Source organism: Schistosoma haematobium, chromosome ZW (assembly GCF_000699445.3).
Source record: "Schistosoma haematobium chromosome ZW, whole genome shotgun sequence".
Taxonomy (NCBI): domain Eukaryota; kingdom Metazoa; phylum Platyhelminthes; class Trematoda; order Strigeidida; family Schistosomatidae; genus Schistosoma; species Schistosoma haematobium.
Genome location: NC_067195.1, coordinates 74,055,342 through 74,069,062, shown reverse-complemented (window position 1 = coordinate 74,069,062; position 13,721 = coordinate 74,055,342). Strand labels below are relative to the sequence as shown.

Below are 13,721 nucleotides of genomic sequence, written 5' to 3'. Positions count from 1 at the left end.
CTGGATACTATGGTTGTGTAACATTGTCATTTTTATGGTAGGGTATTCCAACAAGGTGTGCCTGAAGTAGACCACTGTGTTCATTCAAATTGCTGCCGTGCACGAACCTAGCATCAAAAAGGAGGCAGAGAGGAGTTCCTGATCACGTAGCATGATAGTGAGGCAGATACCTTAAAAGTGCCCAAATCAAGAGCGGTGGCATACTGGAACCAATAAATTTTGTGTTCACGTCTGCATTTTCACTGTGAAAAAACAAAAAAGCGTGCTGAGGTTGTATAAATGGGAGTAGAACATCTGTGTGTCATCTCGTTATTTCTTAAGGTTCGTATAACTGATTTTGGTATAGGGATTTTCAGCGTAGTCTTCCTGTTATGCCGGATATCTAGAAAGGCTCGTTTTAAGTTTATTATTTATATGTCAAGACCGCTCACGATATGAAAACGAGTATATGCCACAAAGTCATCCAGGTTGTATAAAGATATGAATAACGAGGGTCTGATTATAACAGGCTTAGTAGGGTGAATGAGGTTTGTAAACCGAGTCACGTAGGAGACTAGATCCAGATCTAGTAAATAAGACAAGCGGCTTACATGTTTTCCAGAAGATCGAAAGGTCACATCATAAACAAGCTTGGCTACAGTGTATCAAGCGTCGTTTTTCACTTCTCTACAAATCCCGAGTAGGACAGATGGAGGTGAATCGGTTCATGTTTACAGCCTAAAGGTAGCTTCACAACTATCAGTCAAACCCGTTCCTCACGTCAACAACAGTTGAATCATCTGGTTCGTGGAAAACGACTGGTTGTTAGTGGTACATGTGAGGCAGCAAGTTGTAAGATTAAATCTAGAAATGGGTTAGTGACTATAGGGAGAATATACCGTAGTCCATGTTGCCTTGCTGACAACTTTATCTTAAGACACATCTGTTCTTGGAGTATGGCAGAATGTTGTCTCATCATTGGGGACTTAAACGCACAGCATATCAACTGGATAGAGCTTACAGCTCAAGGTGGAGGTTTCGATAGCAACCTTTTTTCAACCGTTATTCAGTGTGCACTTGTATAATGTATCACAAAACCGACGCATATTGACTTGAAACATGATCCGTCACTGCTGGACCTCGCCCTTACCCACCACTGTGAGGATTTCTTTGATATTCAGCACCTTACCCCACTAGTGAACAGTGATCACGTTGTACTTGACTTTAAGTTTGAGACACTTGGCATACGATTTGTGCCTGCTTCATCCCGTCCGAATATCTGGCGAGCTAATATTCCGGCAATCAGAAACTGTGCTACCTCGACTGATTGGTCGGTCGACGCGGATGGATCGATCGAAGACGAATGGAATAAGTTTAATGCTACATTCGAGTCCGTAATGTCGCCATTTATCCCATGATCAGCACGTAAGCTTTCACGTTGCCCTCCATGGATCAATAAGGAAACCCAGTAGCTGTTAAAACGTAGGAAACTCTTCTTGGACTCATTCTTGTTGACATGTCATGCAACATTTAATCGTGAGTACCAAAAATTCCGGAACATTTGTAAGAAAGCCATAGCTAAATCCCGTACTATTTACGGACGACAGTTGGTATATGACAGCCGTACTTGTCCGAAACGATTGTTTTCGTATGTTAAACGGCGGACGAAACGTAGTGATGGTATTTCCCCGTTGCTGTTACACGAAAATTCAGAATTACTAGCTGAATCAGATCTGGCAAAAGCTGAGACTTTTTCAAACTATTTTAGCTAAGTCTACTCTACGTTTATTGTAGCAAATACTTGTCCCACTCACACCGAGATACCAGCCATTGAATCTGTACAGGTAACTGAGGTAACTGTCCTTCCGTTGGTAACTAACCTCAAACCTTGTAAGATACCGGGCCCTGACGGGTTACATCCACGGCTGCTGTCATCTCTTGCATACATTATTTCACGACCGCTCGCGACACTCTTCAACATGCCCCTTTCACTCACTCAACTCCCTAGAGATTGGAAAGACGCATAGTCAGTCCTATATTTAAGGATGGTCAGAGACAGATCGTATCTGAGCTGAATGGTTTAGTCGTTGGGCTTTCATCGTTCTTCTGAACGACATCATCAGCACAAACTTCAGATAGAAGTGAAGTGTTCGAATTTCTCCATATGCGTTTCACAGCTTGTTCTGTACACCTCGATGTTGATCGTATCTAACTACCGGCCTGTCGGTCTAACTAGCATTGTCGTTAAGTTGCTTAAAAAGATAATTCGGGTTGGGTTGCTAAGCCACAGAGATTCACACAATCTGTCAGCTCCTGAGCAACATGGATTTCGTAACAAGGGTTCATGCCTGACTAACTTATTGCGAGGGAGGAGTGGACAGCAGTCTTAGATAAAGGCCTGTCTGTCGATGTGATATTCATAGATTTTAGCGAAGCATTTGACAAGGTTTCACACTTAGGTCTTATGCAGAAGCTCACGAGCTTCGGAATAGTAGGTACTGTACAGCAGTGGGTAGGTAACTTCTTATGTGACCGCAGACAGAGAGTAATGGTCAGTGGGACGCTATCCGATTGGAAGCCGGTCAAAAGTGGTGTGCCCCAAGGCACCATCTTAGGCCCACTGCTCTTCCTTCTCCACGTCAATGAACTACCGCTGTTGCTTAGGTCGTCGACATTATTGTTTGCGGATGACGTAAAAATCTGGAGAACAATAAAAAGTGCGGCTGATCATCTGGATCTTCAAGCTGACTTAGACGATTTAGTTAGATGGGCTCGAGAGTGGGGCTTAGAAATCAGTGCTAGGAAGAGTGTGCTAATGCACATAGGTCACGGTAATAGTTACCATTATACTATTGATGGCAACCTCTTCCATGCGTTCAAGAGCATAAAGACTTAGGAGTAGTATTAAGTCATGATTTAAAAACAACTACGCATTGCAAAGCAGCCGCTGTCAAAGGTTTTCGAGCGTTATGGTCACTTCGCCGAGCGTTCAAATCTTTTGACGAGGAAACGTTTCGAATTTTATATCCCATATATGTTAGACCACATTTAGAGTACTGTATCCAAGCAGCTAGCCCATGTCTGGTAAAGGATACTAACTCCCTTGAGCGTGTCCAGAGTGTGGGAACGAAATTAGTGAAGGGTCTTTCTAGACTCCCTTACGATGAGCGTTTAAAACGCCTAAACCTTTCCCCCTTGTCGTATCGTAGAACACGAGGTGACCTTATACTGGAATTTCGTATCTTTAATTATGATTTGGGTGTTAATATGTCTTATCTGTTTGCTCCCTCCAGCACTAATAATCTCCGAGGTCATAGCAATAAGGATCTAATAAACTCAAAGGGGGGCCCCGTTTTTCTCATCGAGTAGTCAATGATTGGAACGCCTTACTCGAACAAGTGGTAGCGGCCCCATCAGGGAGTATTTTCGAGGAGAAACTTGACCTTCACTGGAAGGCAATCTGTCAGGATTAACACAGGTTCACCAACCCACTATCCTTATTACTGAAGACTAAAGACTGATGAATGGGTTTTTTAGGGTTGGGTTGGCGTTACCCTACCTTTTCTCTTCTTTCAAATGTTTCGTTTGTGCCAATGTTTTATCATTCGTACTAGCTGGGATACTGACTCGAGGGCTATTTTGGAACTTCAGAAACAAATTCCGCGCTTCATCCGGAAGTAGGAAAAGTCCCATAAATCTATTTTATTTCTACATTTCATATCCCCATGCTTTTTCACACATTTGGATTTTCATTGTCAGAGTTCCAGATGCATCAGGTGGTTTGTCATTATTGAGTAACTGGTCTGGAGTGAGTGTTGTATTATGTCTTGATATCAAATTTTACAGGACCATATTAACCAGACATTGAGCCTGTTTTCTGAAATGCTCATCCTTTCATTATGAAAATTTGGTGCAATGAGTGAAGGTTCTTCAACGTCATAAATCAAGAGGGAATTGGTAGATTCTGTACCCAGTTCAAAAGCCGATTTTAATAACATTTGAAGGCGTCAGTTAAGCGCATGTTTTCTAGTACCACTCATCAGAAATTTCACACCATGTTTTCCCGCCCAGTCGGGAAATAACAGCCTAATCTACCTCAGCAATTATTCTTTTCGAAGTTGCGTAAACAAAATTCCCTTCACGAAATATATCGAGCAGAATACAAAATGAAAAAGCGCGTGGGATGATCGATAATGGGCAAAAGTCAACATAGATTTCTACGTTAAGAAATACAGGACTGATTTTTATTCATGATGCTCATCAAAGTCTATGACTGTGTGTGAAAAACAACAGTCACTCAGAAGTAGAACAAAGGGCTCAATCGGGTTTAAAGGAGGATAAAAATGAGATTGAACTTCATTTTTTAAAATTCATTCCTGAACTTGCCAAGTTTCAGAGTATTGGAACATTGTTTGAAACTTGTTTGTCCGCACTCACCATAGTTTCGCCATTAAATGATGAGTGAGGACATCGATGTGTCTAAGCTGAAAGTACCAGAGTTGAGAGCCGAGCTAGGTAGGCGTGGTCTCAATACTTTCGGGACAAAGCAAATTTTAATGGATCGACTAAATGAAGCTCTCAAATCGGCATCGCCTAATCTTGACAAGAAACAACCGGCAGGTACGATAGTGAAGTCATATGTCTCAATTATTAGACTCTGAGGAACAACCCCACTTGGCGTCTACGAATCTGTCGAGGCAACCGAGTCAAAACTCAGGACGTGATGTACTGGATTCAAGTCCTAACGTGTCCCCACAGCGTGGGTGTGAGAACGGGGTAAGTGATTCATGTCCGTTTGTAATTTTGTTAGTTAGTAAATGAAAAGGATAGTAGTCCAGGTAATCAACAAAAACCAGACCAAGAGAACCTCAAGCGTAGGCGCTCACCATCACACTCTCCCCGCCGTAGATCTAGGTCTCGAGATAGGGACTCTCGCAGGTCACCCCGTAGACGTTCCAGGTCTCCACAGGTCAAATCAAAAATGGTTCCGGAACCAGATAATTGGGAAGAAAGTGTATCTGTCTTCTTAGACACTTACAATTGTGATTTAAACCTCATAATCGATGCTACCGGCTCTCAGGCAAAACCTCTGACAGAGGGTGGTTTCTCACTAATGTGGGCTGGAGCAAGAGCAAATTATGGCTCAATATCTGGGAAGGTAAGTGTTAATGTTTCGCTTATGTCGTAGTCATTTTTCGAAGTACGGGTAGTGAAAAATCTCCCTGTTGAAAACTATGACAGTTTGGTCGGCGGGTCAACTCACGTACTACGAGTTGGCTGGTCTACGGAAGACACCGATTTCACTCTTGGCGAAGAGCCTCAGTCTTTTGGCTATGGGGGTACGGGGAAAAAGTCTACAAACAACAAGTTTACTGACTATGGTTGTACATTCGGAGAAGGTGATGTCGTTGGTGCTTTCATCGTAAGTTGTTTATTTATCTCATGCTTCAGGAATGGACAAATGTTGAAGCTCTGTTAAGGTTCAGTGTTAATGGTGTGGACCAAGGGGAGTGCTTCCGTGTTCAAAAGTCACAGTTAGGAGAACGTTGTGCTTTGTTCCCGCACGTCTACGTGAAGAACGTTGAGTTTGCCTGCAACTTCGGGCAAGAAAACCAGTCTCCTTGGTTTAGTCCTAATATCTCATCTGGTAAGCTTCAGTTGTTTAATTTTGTTTTCAAGTAACTAAACAGCCGGTCTCATAAAAGTATGCGATCCACACTAAGGGTTTGGTTGTAAAGTCTAATTGATTGTCTGTGGGGTGTTGCTACACACTATGTCCGGTCGCTAGTTTTAGCGGTTCATGTATCTGATAAATGCCACGAATTCGTGGACTTTCACTCAAGCTGCTTGTTGCGTGAGACCTAAGTGCACTTCCTAGTCATCCAAACTTGAGTAGGTGCCAAGACTCGTGTTTACCACCAAGACAGGTCCTTTTTATGAGTAGAAGTCGCTGTATAATGTAGTTCATCAGACTAAGTGTTTTAAAAATTTGGTTGCACTTACTGTCCTCCGTTCCCTGAACTTTCAGAGGTTAGTCTACCGCCACTTTCGCTTATAGATGTAGAATATGTAGTAGTCCTATTTAAAAAGCACTGATGAAGGTTAAGTCTGAATTGCTGTGAGTAACAGTGTGAACACTAATGACTGACTGACCACGTTTATGATCCGGTTGTAGATTGCACAACTCTCTGGATTTGTGTGCTAGGTTGGGACGCAGTTCTCAACTAGTTTTATTGTTTATCAGGAACATGAACTGATATAATTCAAGTGTCCGCGGGAAGCAAACAATTCTCAGATAGCCAGACCCGATAGTTCTATGTCAACATATCTGATCTGTGCACATTAGTTAACCGTTGCTTACACTAACAGCTCGTGCCCCCAAGGTTTTATGACACCAGTAATAAGACCTGTAGCTGAAGCGCGGAATTTTCCTGCTGTATGTGAAATCCTAAATGGCCTTAATTGCATCATTGCCATCTTCCCTGCTTCTGTAAATCCAAGTCTTCATTGCGTACCTCAAGTCTGTCGTCCTCACCCTTGAGTGTACGTTACTTTTGTATCGTACCGACGTACCAAGTGGTCTGCGTTTTGCTTATTCTATATATTGAAATGGATGAATTGTCTTGTGTGATAAGACATACTTCATCACCCTCTAAACAAGTGCTTAAGTATCATTAGTTTAAAAATAATGATCACAGCTCAATTTGGTCCTAATTTTGGGCTTTTTCGGCTTGTGCGGAAAAGTAATTGAGTTAATAAAGCGAAACAGTATGACTTATGCTGCTAGCTCTCTAAGCCCAAACTTTATTAGGTAGCATATCTTAAAGAGCTTTCTTCTAGTTAATTCCAAAAGTTGACGTTTAACTTCAGTAAATTGACATAAACACACCACTGGGAGTTGTACTCTGCCATGAGTGCATATAATCTCTACCACATCCTCTGCACAAATGTCAAACCTTATAACAGTATCTTTATTAACTGCCTAAATTTCACCTCAAGGTTATGCACGATTCTTAGTCTCATCGTAAGTCTTATGAACCGCTAACCGATTCAGTTTACGATTGATGATACTAAAATACACATGTTTTCCATCTTAAAAATAAAATTACTTCGGATCTGATTCTCATCAATTTTAAAACGTAAGTTGGTCCAAAACATTGCAGATATAAGGTCCTCCAATAGGCTTTCCCAATCCTAAGTGGTTCGATTTGTATTCACTGATCACTATTAACTAAAATACCTAAAAATAAAAGTAAATGGTTCATGTCTCAAAGCATTGATGATTAAATGGATGAATTCGTGGTACAATCTGCCAGCGAGCCAATGTCGAATGTCTCCAACTACCAACATCCGAATAGAAATATTGTACTGTACGTTTACTGTGTAGACAAATCAGGTAAGACTTGTAAATCTAGCTCTCTCGTTTCCAAGGTATACTTCGAGCATCAGTTCGCCACCATGTGAAGGTTGTTGGTAATCACAAAAAGATAATTATTAGCTACTTTCTCTTGTAGGCGTTTACTGGTTTTTCTTCGAAGAAGTGATTCTTCATTCAGTTAGTGACTACGTGTGATAGACGGACTTTTTAGTTTACTAGGTTTTTCGTCAATTTACTAATCGACTGATCCACCCTTCAGAATGTAATAAGTGAGTTTTCCAACATGACAAACTACGATTAGGCCTAACAGTTACGACCTATACATCAAAAAATAAGCGACCTATGAAATTGCAATTGGCCAGTCGTTGATGACAGTTAATTATGTGGGTTCCTCTTAATGCTAATAATCCAGGCATGTTATCTTAAGATAAAAGAAACGTACACAGGCTAGTAGTCTCATCGTTGGTCCTCAGTCAATCAGCTAAATTCGTCGGTAATTCGGTCTTGTGAGCAGCCATCACTCGGACACAAAGTGTCATCTGTCGATAACCACCATTTTTCCTTCACCGATGTAAAATTCTTTCAATGAGGCATAAAATTCTGCTCCGTAACACGTGTTTACTTTGTTCTTATGTGTATTCACGATTCTTTGTAAATTTAATTTTCCAGATGATCCTTTATCTTGGCAACAAATAAATTGTCTACCCCTATCATGTCGCGTACATGGTCGCTGCCCACCTCAATCAAAGTCTGAGTGTGAAGTGATTATGATGGTAGGACTACCGGGAGCTGGAAAAACGTATTTCGCTGAGCAACAGAGAACAGAGCATCGTGAAAAGCAATATAATATACTAGGAACCAACCTTATTTTAGATAAGATGAAAGTAAGTCCTAACCAAGTAAACGTGTGGATTTATCCACTTGTGTATAAAAAACTCATACAATTTGTTATTTTAGGTAATGGGCATCGCACGACAACGTAATTATCACGGGAGATGGGATGTTTTGATTGACAAATCAACGAAGTGTTTAAACACACTTATCAGTATGGCGTGTATGCGCCGTCGTAATTACATTTTGGATCAGGTCAGTTATTTCTCATAGACACTAATTTAATGGTATCAGATTTTCTAAAGTTATAGTATTCCCAAGGGATTTCAATACATTAAATTAGTGGACGAGTCGTAGGGGTTAATCGTAGACATTTCTAGTTTTCTGTAATGTATTTTAAGTTATCAAATTTCCTACCAATATGTATTACAAGTTTGTTTTTATTGTTAATTATCAATTTGTGCTTATGAACTATATGTTTTATTTATTAAACTGTATTCAGTGGTCTCCGTTCTAAGACACCCCATATGAGCACTGGTCGAACAGCTGTTCAAACTAAATGTACCGATGTTCTTGATCAGTTTGCTCGAATGATGGTTTTCTTAGATTGGTTCTGCTGCAATAGACTAATTTGGCGAAGTACATGTTAATGAACATGTATAATTTTGTCCGAATTTACATGCAAGGTACCTTACTTGCTTTGCATTTTTGGTATGTACCTTGCAACTGGATTTGGTCCATCGTACAAATGCGCACAATTATCTATTCCTGGTGGTGGCACTGATATAACTTCGTTTTTTCTCTCATTCGCTCGGTTCCATCTCCTGAACCTAATCACAGACAAATGTGTACCCGTCAGCACAGCGCCGTAAAATGCGTCCATTTGAAGGTTTCAAGCGAAAGGCCATTGTTATCGTTCCTACTGACGAAGAATTCAGGCGGCGAATTGCCCAACGGGAAAAAGAGGAGGGCAAAGAAGTGCCTGAAACTGCAGTTCTCGAGATGAAAGGTAGTTTTCTTTGTTGGAAATGGTGGTATAAAGTCCTGCAAGTTTTCCTTGGATTTACTTTTAATGAATCTGCGTTCTATTTTATACTTGGGTCTACTAATTGGTAAATCCTATTGTACTATTTTGATGAATACTTAAGTGCTTACAAATTTGTTTGCATTCATTTAGTATTTGTTGGAACAATAATCCTTCTGTAATTGGTAGTATGTAAATGTGTATCTATTTAGAAAGGAATACAGTTCTTTCGATAGTTAATCTTCGAAGTTTCCATCATAGAAATGCAATTGTATGGGCTGGTACAATCCGGAATGCCTGGTAGTTTACAGATAAGTCTCAGCTAGTTATTTGTTTTTGTGTGACCTGTAGTTACTCGCATCAAGAGATAGCAGCTGTCTGGTCTTATGTTGTAGATGACTGACTGAGCTGCCATGAGTCCGTCATTTGACCTTGTGTTTTCAATTCATAGTGTTCACTGGGAAAGGCGGTCGGAGTCAAACTTGCTGATTTCTTGCTTTCTCTAGACTGCGAGTAATTATGGGTTTCTCAATTATTTTAGTGTTTATTCATGTTGAGTATTTGTATTTGTTTCCCACCCAGGTTCTGACCAATCAAAACTAACTATAGCTTAATGTACCGTAGGGTCGGTATTTTCTGTCCTTTTTAGCGATAGTTGAAATCACAGTAAAATCTGATTTGACTTTATTCATCCACCCTTTTAAGCATGCCAATTAAATGTGGAATTTTTTATTTCTGCAGTAAACGACAGCTAAATTTCCCTTTCAAACCATAAAAAGTCAGTAGACTCATCATAATGTGACAGTTACAAAATGATCCTACCAAACTGTACATACTATTACCAAAAAACAAGCATTTGTTAATCGTTCACAATATACTGCCCGGAAAAACAACGTGGTTCTCTACTACTCAAGCGTCTAGGTTATATTTCGTCGATCGAAAGTAAACCTAGCGAGTGATTACTGATCAGTTGTTCGAATATATTTAAATAAAAGACACGGTTACTTTCATTTACTTGTTTCAATTTATGTGCTGTTTTAGATTTTTTCCTTGTAAACGATTTCATGTTCCAGCTAAGTCAGAAGGAATAATTTTTCTCTTTCAGCAAATTTCGGGATTCCTAGACCTGTATCTGAAGATCCCTCTAGCGTTTTTGATGAGGTTATCTTTACCGAACTTGGTCTGGATGATGTAAAAGTCCTAGTTGCTCAATACAATCAAGAAGGACAGGCAAACAGGCAACCACCGGAAAAGCGCCAACGTTGGGATGGTGGGAACCGTGACCGGGATGACTCACGTAATTCACGTTTCCGCGGACGGGATAGCCGAGATCGTGGTCGTGACATGCCACGTGGACGACGTGATGATTTTCGAAGCTCTCCAAACCGCCGGAATGATGATCGTGGTCGCCGTGACTACAGGTAAAAATTGATGTGGTTGGAAGTAAACGTGATGTGATTTAGTGATTCCAGGCTTCTCAACAATTTCTCTTTATCTTTCAGAGGTGGTTACAATGCCTCCCGTGATCGTAGTCGTGAGGGAGATCGCTTCGATCGTAGTAAGTGACAGTTATTGATAACAGTTTAAGATTCATTACTTATTCGGTCTCTTCATAATACTTTGTTTTCCCCTGCGTTTTTCAAGATAGTGACCGAGAGTCGTTTGGTCGTCAGCCCAGTGGAAGGTATGGTGGTGGTCCTCCTAGTGGTCGTTTCGGGGCTCCGAATCGCGGACCGTTCCCAGGTGGGATGTCTGGCCCGGGTGGTTTTGGAGGTTTCGACAGTTCTCGCGGTGGCATAATGAGGAGTAATCCTGCAAGAAGCGGGTTCCCGGCACCGAATTTTGATTCGCGTGCTGGACGGGGTGCCTACCGTGGTTCTATGGACCGGGTGAACCCAGGTTATGGTGGACCAAATGACCCAATGTACAGTCGCTTTGATGGCAATGCAGGTGATGGAGAGCCAATTGGCAACGCCTATGATATGAACGAAGCCTCACTTTCTCAGCCGCCGTATGAAGGTACGTTATCTCTGATTATGCTGCAGCACATTTCCATCATTTTGTCCCCCATTTATATCTCTACATATGTATATTTCAGGTGGCCCAATGAGTGGAGGCTTTAGAGGAGGGTACGGAAGTGGTGGCCGCGGTGTTCAAATGCAGGGATCTCGTGGAGCCCCCGGTCGTGGTGGAACGTCAATGGGACGTGGAGCAATCGCTCCAGGACGTGCAGCTAATACTGACAGGGGTGTTGATCGTAGTCAACTGGGCCGCAACGCACCCGTTTCCGGTCGTGGTGGTACTCAGCCTGATCGCGACATGATTGGTGGATTTTCCGATGATAGCCAACAGTATAATATGTACGGCGGTGCGGAAGGTTATCAAAACCCGGCTGAGGAGCAATATCCAGGGCCACCAAATGATGATTATCGGAACAGACGTTTTGGCGGACCAGGTCCTTACAACGCAAACGCATTGCAAAAGCCTTCTGGTGGTAGTTATTCTGCCTACCAAAGAGGCAATCCCCCGTTCTCCGGTGGTCCAGCAGGATATCCAAATGCACCTGGTGGTGGTTACAATCGAGGGAATCTCCCTTCATATGGGAATCCTAATTCTGCTTCTAGTTATCCCAACTCATATACTGGTGATCAAGGTAATTTCACAAATCCTGGCTCAGATCCTTACAGTGGAGGTATGGCATCAGACAGATCTGGGAGACCTGGAATGCAACAAAACTCAGGTGGTCCTTTTGGAGGACCCCATGCTTATGGTACCAGTGATCCTGATAAAACAACCATGTCACAGAATGAACATTCAAGTACAGATAGTTCTAGTTTGTATGCATCTGGTGCTGCTCGCTATTCCGACAATCATCCCTCTGCTACCAGTATCCCTCCCGTTCCTAGACAGTCGCGTTTTGATGCCAAACCAGAAACTAATACTCCTTCCCAAACAAATGCCTATAACAGCTATCCTTTGGGATCCAGTTATCCAGGCGGATTTACTTCAAATGGTAATCAAAAAGCAGCTATCCAACCATCTAATCCTCCCGGAGGTCCTAGAACTGGACGCAGTCGGTTCGATGTTGGACCCCCTGCTTCCCAACCGATCCCTCCAGCTGCCCCCGTACAGAGCACTACTTATAACCCACCATCACAGCCAGTTAATCGACCACAACCTCAAGTACAACAAACTGCAACATCTATCCAGGTAAATTATAAAATTATCCATTGTAGACTATTATTAAACCTGATATTATGATAAAACAGCATTTCCTATTAACTATGTTATGATGATTACCAATGCCATTCGCTTACTAACGTTTGAAGAATGCTCATCCTTGCCCTGATAATATTTATCTTTCTACCTCGTTTATGAAGCTCGTTAATTTTTTTTTCAGCAAGCTCAACCACAAAGTTACGGGTATGGTTATTCTACTCAGAATACAAAACCTGATGGGAGTAGTAATGCAAGCGCCCCTCCCGTTAGTCAATCTTATGGTGCTTACAACTATGGGTACGGATATGGTACATACGGGTCGCAAACTGCTCAACCATCTGCAACGGTTAGTCGATGTGCACCCACCACTGGTACCACCCAACAGTCACTATATGCCTCAGCTGTTGCTGACAAACCTCAACTAACTCAACAGACAACCGCGCCAGCAGTTTCTTCCGCCGCCACTACTACTGCCACATCTGACCATTCGACACCGGCTGCAGCGGCTTATGCCTCCTACTACTATGGTGCTCCTCAAAGCGCTACAGGAAGTACTCAAGGAGCTGGGAAGTATGATGCAGCGATGGTTGCTGCACAACAATTTAATGCTTGGCAACAACAGCAACAGCCTTCGGCTGTGTCGGGTAGCGTATCCAGTAGCGTCCCAAGTGCTCCAACCGCAACAGTAACGCCACAGACACCAGCCGCAAATCCTTATGCAAGCTATTACCCTGGGTATTCTACTTACCCATCTGGATATGGTACTATCCCAGTTGGCGGAGCTCCAGGTGGGGTCGCAACTGCTGCCGCTCCGCCAGCAATGAGTCAATATTACACCGGTTATCGCTAAAATTGATTTATGAACTTAATTCCTCGTAATACATTTAGTTGAACTCTAATTTGTTTCACATTTCCATTGTGCTATCTTTTTGTCTCACTCGTCCTGTCCATTATGCACAAGTGTTACAAATCAATCATTAAAAGTTTTTTTATTATATCACAATGGGTTTCGTACAAGTTCATTTGGTTGCAAGTATATGAGCTAAAAATTTATGTCTGTTATCCAAGCGAGTTCCTTCCATGTAGGAAGCTTGCATGACGTCTGATCGGAAACACGGTTCCTTGGTTCTGCATCAATCTCGCTGTTCCACTTTTCACGATATCTTTCCCACCGTGCATCATCTGCATTTGCAGTAAGAAACCGACTTTCATTTGAGAGTGTGGCTTCCAACCGACGTAAATCGCACCAACATATGTAGTCCTGTCAAAACGATAAAGCTCAGTTTTAGA

General features: G+C 42.0%; 2 protein-coding genes across 6 annotated transcripts in view; one reads left to right on the top strand and one right to left on the bottom strand.

Moving 5' to 3' along the window:
• Positions 1-4,428: 4,428 nt before the first annotated feature.
• HNRNPUL1 (Heteroproteinous nuclear ribonucleoprotein U-like protein 1) lies at positions 4,429-13,431 on the top strand (the record flags this gene model as incomplete). 5 transcript variants are annotated; one of them, XM_012940148.3, is made up of 13 exons in its annotated part: positions 4,429-4,599; positions 4,634-4,755; positions 4,790-5,137; positions 5,168-5,401; positions 5,431-5,626; positions 8,027-8,241; positions 8,315-8,443; positions 9,029-9,197; positions 10,318-10,633; positions 10,715-10,770; positions 10,857-11,231; positions 11,311-12,422; positions 12,613-13,281. In XM_012940148.3, the coding sequence occupies exons 1-13, from the start codon at positions 4,434-4,436 to the stop codon at positions 13,279-13,281; spliced, it is 4,107 nt and encodes a 1,368-aa protein (XP_012795602.2). In that variant the 5' UTR covers positions 4,429-4,433. The 5 variants fall into 5 exon arrangements, with proteins under 5 accessions (XP_012795602.2, XP_051072452.1, XP_051072455.1 ...); XM_051212283.1 differs by having other exon boundaries at positions 4,790-5,626; positions 10,676-10,770; positions 12,613-13,431; XM_051212286.1 differs by having other exon boundaries at positions 4,790-5,626; positions 12,613-13,408.
• Positions 13,403-13,721, bottom strand: part of PRKD1 (Serine/threonine-protein kinase D1) — a gene marked incomplete at its 5' end in the record, with an annotated part of 154,737 nt that continues 154,418 nt past the window's right edge. The window contains one exon of the mRNA XM_051212282.1: positions 13,403-13,692. Coding sequence (XP_051072451.1) covers positions 13,474-13,692 — 219 coding nt within the window. The 3' untranslated portion in view covers positions 13,403-13,473. The remainder of the gene's footprint in view (positions 13,693-13,721) is intronic.